This window comes from Akebia trifoliata, chromosome 5 (assembly GCF_017979445.1).
Source record: "Akebia trifoliata isolate Shusen 1 chromosome 5, ASM1797944v1, whole genome shotgun sequence".
In the NCBI taxonomy this organism is placed as follows: domain Eukaryota; kingdom Viridiplantae; phylum Streptophyta; class Magnoliopsida; order Ranunculales; family Lardizabalaceae; genus Akebia; species Akebia trifoliata.
In genome coordinates this window covers 9,630,700-9,639,980 of record NC_141379.1, presented here as the reverse complement: position 1 = coordinate 9,639,980, position 9,281 = coordinate 9,630,700, and the positions used below count along the sequence as shown (strand labels likewise).

Here is a 9,281-nt window from a genome sequence, read left to right as displayed (position 1 = left end):
CCCCACCCCCTATCCACCCCTTTAGTTCACCACGGGATCGATTGTAGTCGATCTCCAACCACTGTTGGCGAAGCACCCGATTTGTTTGCAAGCCATATAAGGTCTCTATACTCTGCCTTCTCCATGAACCTATTCATTGAGTAAACATAGAGTTCACTCTTTTTTTTTTTTTTGGGAGGGGGGGGGGGGCGATCTCCTTTACAAGCTCATCCAGAAGTATGTTTGTTGTGTAGATTATTAATAAAAATAACATAACAAAATATATAAAACCTTAGCAATGTTAGAGAATAAGATGCACTGTATTAAGATACATGAGATACACTGTATCATTGTTAGTGTATCTCATCACAAATGGAAGGTTGTGATGAAAGATATTCTAAAATATATATTGATGTAGAAAATTCTGAATTTTATTGAGATTTCTTGGATGAATATTACAAAAGCCCCAATAGGATATTTATAGACATTACATCAACCAAGATATATGAAAACTATCTAATATAAATATTCTAGAATATCCTTCATCACAACCTTTCATTTGTGAGGAGATACACTAACAATGATACAGTGTATCTCATGCATCTTAATACAGTGCATCTTATTCTCTAACTCCCTCTCGCAATTGCATGGTCCTTTGAAAAGGGAATATGCAATTGGTTTTTTTTAATAATTGCTTGATCTCATTAATGGATATGTTCATTGATCATCGAAGTGCCAATCGTGCTTGCTGGTGGTCATCGTCTGTCTATGAAGTCAATTATTGTCGCATCCCGCTTTTTTTAAGTCTGTCAGAGCCGGTGGCTTATTAGACCAGATCTATCATAATCTCTTCTAGAAGCATAAAAAGTAGGATTGTGCTATTTAAATTAAATAACTCTTGTTGGAGAGATTTTAGATAGGAAAAAAAAATGAAATTGTGTAACATGAATGTGTGAAATTGGGAGATTTGTAGAGATATAGAAGGAGTTATGATTTTTATTGGAAAAACAAAAAACCTAAAACAATAGCAAAGAAGAAAATAAAAATATCTAGGTCCGGAACATAGAGAAAGATGGTATTTTTATTGAAAAAAATACTAATAACGTAAACAAAATGATTAAGGTTCGGCGATGGTGGTGACGCCATCGTCGAAGAACGGTGTACCAAGATCAATGTGCTCAGTGGAGCTTGAGCTCTGATACCATGTAGAAAATTCTGAATTTTATCAAGATTTCTTGGATGAATATTACAAAAGCCCCAATAGGATATTTATAGACATCACATCAACCAAGATATATGAAAACTACCTAATATAAATATTCTAGAATATCCCAATCGATATATTCTACATATCAATATATATATTCTAGAATATCTTTCATCACAACCTTTCATTTGTGATGAGATACACTAACAATGATACAGTGTATCTCATGCATCTTATTCTCTAACATGCAAGAAAGGATCGATCCACAGAGATAACATTGATCCAACAATTTATTTTGACTTAAAATAGTTAATTAGGTTTAAAGTATTCAAAAAAATTAAATTAAAACAAATCTAAAATAAACAGGAATGTGATTTACAATGTAAAAACTAGATTAGTCAAATCCACCAAAACAATTCACGTTATCAAGTTATTTATTTCTTATTATCTCGATCCAATTAATAAAGCTAATGTTATTGGATTGTAAGATGAAATCTGTTAATCCAAATATTAATCCCAAAATTCTATGATAATATTTAATAAGACGAAATCAAAGATAAAATATTTAATCTCTTATCAAGCATAATTTAACATGATTTTATTTAAGTTTAAACTATCAAAATCATGCGATTATTTATTCTATTCGATGATTACTACTTAAGAAACTAGCATCATAATAAAACATTCACACACAATTGAAATAAATAACTATCTAAGATGATCTTGGTTAGGCTTTATTGACTTCTCTAACGAAAATCTAGTCACAAATCATATCAAGAATAATAAAAACAAAATAAAAATAAAAGAATAGGAGATCAAGGAAGAGAAAGAAAATATTTTTATTAATCTTGACTTGAATCTGGCAAAGTAATCTTTCTGTTTACAAAGCTTCAATAGAAGCTAACCTAAAAACTATAAACTGAGAAAAGAGAGAAAGAGAGAGTTGGAAGATTATTCTTCTCCTTAAATTTTTTTCCTGCCCTTTTGATTTCTTATTCGACCTCTTATTTACAGAGGTCAGATTAGGGTTTATCTTGAATTCAGATTACTTTCGTGTTTTACAAAAATTCAAAAACGTAATTCGTTTCAATATGAATCACACCACTTTACTAATGTACGAATCTAGAGAAAACTTGTCGACATCACCATGCCACCCAAGGGGTTCATGGAGCCACGGTGCTTGTGGGCCCTGTTGAGTTGAATCTTGGTCAGCAACTTTGTCCTGGGTCTTGGATTGCAATGCACTTCTTCATTCATCCTGGTTTATCTTTTTGGCTCTTGCGGTCTTATTACACGCAAATAATCATAATTAGTCCGAAAATTCACAATTCATTAAAAAAAAACAATAATTATGAATTATCACGTATTATGTCTATTTAGGGGATTTTATGCATTTTTCAACCTTAAAATCTCAGTAAATAAAGCCCTAGAATCAATTTTCTAGGCCCCCCCAATTTATTCATTGTGTAAATTGTCAATAAAAATAATAGAATAAAAACATATAAATCTTGGCAAGCAATGATCAATCCATAGAGACAACGTTGATCCAACAATTTATTTTAACTTAAAACAATTAATTAGGTTTGAATTATTCAAGAAAACTAAAATAAAATTAATTTAAAATAAACAAGAAGGTGATTCACAATGTAAAGAATAAGATCAGTCAAATCTACCAAAATAATCACCTTATCAAATTATTTATTTCTTATTATCTTGATCCAATTAACAAAGCTAATGTCATTGGATTGAAAGATGAAATTTGTTAATCCAAATATTAATCTCAAAATTATATGATCATATTTAATAAGATGAAATCAAATATAAAATATTAAATGTCTAACAAAGCATAGTCTAACTTGATCTTCAATGCATTCACTAGGAGTTGGCATTTTCTGTAGGTATGCATTGCTTGTCTTAATGGCATCTACAAATTGAGCAAACTCAGTGTTGAATCTTTCTTATCCCGCTATTTATTTTTTTGGGTTTTAAAATGGAGTCCTTACTCATTGACAACCTTTTTTGTGGAGGTTTTGAGTTGGGTGTCTCGCCAACAACCCCATCATCATCATCATCATCAGAAGAAGAAGAAGAAGATTTCAAGGGTATCTTTTTCCATTTTTCTATAATTCACTCGATAGTCATTGCAATGGACCTAAGCACGAGATCTGATGATTATGGTTCTATCGAATACGATAATCAATTCAGATTCGTGTTCCAACCCTTGTAATGGAACTTGATATTATTTGGATGTTGTTATAAGAAAAAGAGATAGGAGTATTAATACACACACACCACACACATATATATATGGAGGGCGTTCGGCTCACAATCTTATTCTCACAAAAGGCTCACAAAAGTTTTGTCCTATGTGGCTTCAAAGTTTCGGATTGGGCTGATTTTTTGTGAAGATGATCTCTATGAATAGATCATCCTCACAAAAAATCAGATGAATCTGAAACTTCTAAGTCCATCAAAAGTGATTTTAGAATTTTGAATTGTTGATTGTTTACCAAAAATTTGTAAATCACTTTTGATGGACTTAAAGTTTTAGATTTGACTGATTTTTGGCAAGGATGATCTCCTCACCATAGAGACCATCCTCACAAAAAAAATCAATCCAATCCAAAACTTTTAAGCCATAGGACAAAACTTTTGTGAGCCTGTTGTGAGCTGAATGCCACCTTATATATATTGTTTAGTTGATAATCTTAAGATGAAAAAATGTTGACAAAATTTTTGTCCTATGTGACTTAAAAGTTTTGGATTGAGCTGATTTTTTGTGAGGATGATCTCTATGGTGAGGAGATCATCCTTACCAAAAATCACCCAATCTAACAATTCTAAATCCATCAAAAATTATTTTAGAATTGTGAACCATTGTTTTTTTACTGAAAATTTGTAAACCACTTTTGATGGACTTAGAAATTTCAGATTCAGCTGATTTTTGATGAGGGTACCATAGAGATCATCCTCACAAAAAATTAGCTCAATCCAAAACTTTTAAGCCACATAGGACAAAAATTTTGTCAACATTTTGTCATACTAAAATTGTCAACTACACACTCCCACTACGTCATAAAGCACAAAAAACGACGGCCCATGACAGTCATTTTTTTAATAAAATGACTGCTCTATCCGTCGTAGCAGTAGTCGTTTTAAAAGGAGTGATTTTTCATTTGCGACTGTCCAAAGGTGTCGGGAAAAACGACTGTCTTAGACAATCGTTTTTTTCTGAATTTTTAATAAAGAAAAATCTAGATTTGTAATTTTAAAAAATGAGATTTTTCTTTTATAGGTAAAAAAGCTTTATTAATGGGAGGATGAAAATGCATTTAACACTAAAACAAGGCATATTAGCCATTTCAAATAAGGTCCCATCTAAACAAAATATCCTCAAAATTCTCTAAAATATTTATAATAAAAGAAAACCAATCCCAGAACAACCCATCAATCACTAATTAACGAGCTGTCATCCACTAACATATCTGCGCCGAATTAGTAAACTTGAGGTGACAGTGTTGTAATAGACTGATTCTGCTGCTTTTGTGATGGCTGTTGTGCTGTTGTTGTTGCCTGGTCTTTGAAACATAAAATATATGAGAGTTCCCAATACCACCATCACCGCCATCACTTTGTAGCTGCTGATGCTTCTGAGATGATGAAGATCCAGTCGACACGCTTGTGTTGCGATGCTCCTGTTGTGGCTGAGAGTGAGATTGTAGAGACTGTTGTTGTTGTTGTTGTTACTGCTGAAGCTGAGAAGGTGTTACAGCTCTCGAGCCGGGATATCTCAATCTCTTTTTCTATCCCAAAAATGACTTCCTTGAAATTCAAGACGAGATTATAAATCTCATCCTCACCATCCATTGCTCTATTTCTGGAACCTCTCCCTTTGTTCATTCCCATGCCGCCCATACCGCCCATGCCCTCGAATAATGACTCAAAGAGATCAAAGGGATTGCTGAAATCCTGTTATAAGAAAGAATGTTTTATATCATTAAGTATATGCTGAGTGTATTTAAAAACTGAGAGAATAGACAATGAGCTTTGAAAAGTGGTGATATATTTTCCTCACTGAAAAGGAACTCACCCCCATGCCTCCCATTCCAGCACCTTTAACCCCAGCCTCTCCGTACTTATCATATAAGGGTTGTTTTTCATCATCCAACAAGACCTTCATAACATGTTACATGTAAGTAGACCAAGTACGTGCAATCCATGTCTTGTAGACCCAACATGGCTCTACCAAGAATTCTTAAGAACAATAATCTTTAAACTAGACCATTTATCTCATAGGCATTACTGATCTCCTTGAATTTTTGTTCTACCCCAGCTTCTCTGCAACATAGAATAAAATTAGCCCCCATGAATAGAAGTATTTAAGCAACTCAAAACTAACATACCTGGAGAGAAAATATTGACAAATCAGAGAAGCAGAGATAGAGAGAAGTATATTATCCCATAATTTAGAAGGAATAATCTTTAGCAAAACAGAATACATAGTCCTCTGTATATGATGTTTGCACACATACAACTGATACAAGGCTCTGAGGACCAGTCTCCTATGTTCTGTCCAAACTTGCTATGAGCGAGGCGGGGTATCATTCCACTTGTGTGGCCTTCATCACAGCTAGTAAATGACAATGACGGCTTATGGTAGGATTGAAGTTCCATGCTATCTAATGGAAGGTTACAACTATAGATTAAGGCTTAAACCTTGAGACCAGAACCTTTTTTTATTTTTGAAAAAAACAAAATAATGGAGGCAAGTAAGACCATAATGTATTCTCTTTTAAATATTAAATATAAATATGCAAAGGTTTTTCTCCTACTCAGATGTTGTCCTCATCATCTCTAACTTTTACCTGTTCTGCATATTTTACAGATTTTTTTCGTGGTATTGTTTTGTTTGGCAAGTGTCAGAATTCACTGTTGACTCGTAATAGTGACTTGATGTGGGGGCTGTCATCGAATTGACATTAAGGCTAAAACCAAGGAATTAAATTTATGTTTTAGTGTTTATTTAGAGTAGTTTGAAAATGAAAATATTTTGTAGAAATTTTTGTGAAATTTATGCCTCCTATAAATCAATTGGGGCTTAAGCCTGGAGGTAAGAACTTACACCTGCCTCAATACATAAGCCTCACGTGCAGGTGGGACTTTCTTAACTAACGGATGCAATTAAGACCATAAGACATTCTCTCTTAAATATGAAATATGCAAACATTTTTCTCCTATTTAGCAGTAGTCCTTACTATTTCCAAGTCTCAACAGTTCTGTATTTTGCAGACTAGGCAAGCTCGAAATTGACTACACTACGAACCTATATTGGATTGTAATGTAAAGAAGATCAAAATGCTTATAAAAAGACACCAAGTAAAGGTTATAATTTTATGATGATACATGAAATCTATCAGTTGTTGCAAACCCAAATGTATAATAATAATCTTTTTGAAAAAAAAAAAATACACATAAAGAAAGATAAACACAGCATTAACAAGTATGAAAATTGAATTTACTAAACCCATATGTTTTCTAGTAGCATCCCATAACCATCCTGGTGATCACCTTCTTAGCATATTGAAGAAATAAACAACAAACTAATAAAATGAGCAGTCAAGCAGAGATAAAAAAAATGTAGCTAACCAGAGTAACTGCAAACCAAAATATCTTGAGCACAAACGATGCAAACTATAAACTAATCATCAACTCACTTGTTCACATCTGGATGATAACTCCTAGCGAGCTTTCGATAAGTTGTAAGATTTTGAAGGAAAAAAAGAAGTAATATTACCAGTAAGGTCTTATTAGTCAAAGATTGATAGCAGATGATGGTAATCTTAACACTTTAATAAAAGAGATGCTAAAAACACTTTACACTCATATAGCTTTGATAAACTAGATAAACAAATAGAAACTAGAAGTGAGATTCCTTATGGACTCAATAAAAGAATGTGGGAAGGCTATGCCAATAATTGAAGAAATGTATTAAAAGAATAGTCAAATCTCCTCGAGAATACTCATGAGAACATTCCCAGAGGGATTACAATTGCTTTCATCTTCCAGAGATTTATTAGGAAAATTGAGAAAAATAAAAGAAGGAATAATAGATCAAAAATTAGAAAAGCAAAAAAAAAAAAAAAAATCATCAAAATATATTATAAAAATCATAATCTTAGAGTCAGAAAATAAAAAGTCTTTCCACAACAAAATTCAGCAAAAAACAAACAATTGCTTGGTAGATCAGTCGTTTATGACATAAAACAGGATAAGCCCTTTAGATGCTTATCCTTTTTTTCCAAAAATCAACAGAACATCAAGAGACATTCATATTTATAAGAGATTTGGGGTAGCCATTGAAATTAGCCCTTAAGATTTATTATTTTTAGGACTTGACCAAATACCAGCATTACAGGTCTGTGAATGTATAAGATTAAACAATAATCATCTTATAGTTTGTAAATAGTACTCTCGAAAATGTCAAAAATTAGGGGTAATCATCAAGTTATCGGGGAGCTCAACACCCAAAAACATCTCCTAAACAAGAAGCAAAGTATTAAAGGCATCTTTTCCAAAGTGGTTTTTATTTTTTATTTTTTATTTTTTGATAAGTTAAAAAAAAAAAGAAAAAAGGATTGTAGTAGTCTTTGTCTAAAGTAAAGGAAGAAGACTGCTTTTTCTGTTCTGTTCCGGTAGGGCAAGGTAACAAGTATATTGGAGATGAGAACATAGCAAGAAACAAAACTGATAGTCCACAACAAAATTTATTTTATTTTTTCAAGAATAGAACTTGTTTGTAAACAAAATCTACTAAATTTTTTTAAAAGTAGATGAGATCGGAAGTTAGATTTTCAAAGAAGATCTACAAAAGAGTTGATTAGATTCAATCTTTAATTAGAGAAAATAAAAGAAGAATATGTGAAATATAAACCAAGTAATGTAGCTTATATGGGAAAACAAAAATATTAGAAATGGGCTCACCTCTCCATAACCAATTAGACCCCATCAGATAGCCTATTCTTTACAAATTTTACAGAAAAAAGAAAATAACATTTAGATACTCAAACTAATACTTCAATCACACAAGCAACAAATCTGATATGAAACAAAAGAAATCACATATCGAAAGAGATAAGATTAAGATAAAGCATCAAAATTCAAATATCTTTAAGAGAAACTTGTTAAGAATCTTTATGAAAAATACTGTAAATTTGAGCTCCATATTCAAAATTTAGGCAAAATAACCTTGGATCTATTTGATATGAAATTTAATAAATAAAAAACAAAAACAAACAGATTAAATCAACAACTAAAGATAAGTGTGAATTTGAGCTCAAACTCTTGATTTTCTTACAAGAACTTCATCTAATCGACCCGAACTTCACAAAAACATCAAGAAAAGATGAAATAAGTCTACAATCAAGCAAAAGCTTTGAATCCAAACTCAAAATATTTACCTTTGTTAGTAAATTTCATCCAACTGATCTGGACCTCTTGAAGATAAATGAGAAGCACATGTTTATCCCAAAGAATCCAAAACAAATTTTGTAGAGAGATAGAGGCATTCTTTGTCCCTTTCGTTTCTAAGAGGAGATCAAACTAAGAGATCGTGATGGAAATGAGATAAAGAGAGGGACCAAAAGATGAAGATCGAAGAATGAGAGAGATATCGAAGGAGATTGAGACGGAGAATGAGAGAGAGATGGACATCAAGAGAGGGAGATCGACACGCACAGAGGGAGAGAGAGAGAGAGGAAATCTCGACCTAGGGTTCTGTTGTAAACGTGTGATCTCTACTTATTAAAAAACCTAAAACAATTAAATTGCTTTAGTTGAGATAAGGTTAAACATATCGTGGGTTTGAGATTTAATCTGATGGTTAAAATATGTATAAAAACACACAAATGTTTTGAAGACTAAGATCTATCACAGAGAACGATTACTATAGACATCTCAGACTAAATTGGGACAAAAAACGACTGTCAAAATCTGCTGCATTTAACGACAGATTTGAGCAGTCGTTTTTAGCGCTATATCAGTGTCGTTTTCCACTCAATATGATGTAGTGTCCCTTATATATATATACGACCAATCA

The 9,281-nt window shown here is 32.3% G+C and overlaps 1 protein-coding gene across 4 annotated transcripts; it reads right to left on the bottom strand.

Moving 5' to 3' along the window:
- Window positions 1-4,467: 4,467 nt before the first annotated feature.
- Window positions 4,468-9,081, bottom strand: LOC147401426 (chaperone protein dnaJ A6, chloroplastic-like). 4 transcript variants are annotated; one of them, XM_086442733.1, is made up of 3 exons: window positions 8,644-9,081; window positions 5,277-5,524; window positions 4,468-5,155 (listed from the first exon to the last, which is right to left on the bottom strand). In XM_086442733.1, exons 2-3 carry the CDS (start codon window positions 5,364-5,366, stop codon window positions 4,814-4,816), a joined length of 432 nt encoding a protein of 143 aa, XP_086298859.1. In that variant the 5' UTR covers window positions 5,367-5,524; window positions 8,644-9,081; the 3' UTR covers window positions 4,468-4,813. The 4 variants fall into 4 exon arrangements, with proteins under 4 accessions (XP_086298859.1, XP_086298862.1, XP_086298863.1 ...); XM_086442736.1 differs by lacking the exon at window positions 8,644-9,081 and adding an exon at window positions 8,168-8,343; XM_086442737.1 differs by lacking the exon at window positions 8,644-9,081 and adding an exon at window positions 6,901-8,131.
- Window positions 9,082-9,281: the final 200 nt, after the last annotated feature.

Coding starts and splice junctions, on each gene's coding strand:
- LOC147401426 (XM_086442733.1), bottom strand. CDS start 5,366: ATGAAGGTCTTGTTGGATGATGAAAAACAACCCTTATATGATAAGTAC. Junction 5,156..5,276: donor CTGGAATGGGAGGCATGGGG/GTGAGTTCCTTT, acceptor TTCTTATAACAG/GATTTCAGCAATCCCTTTGA.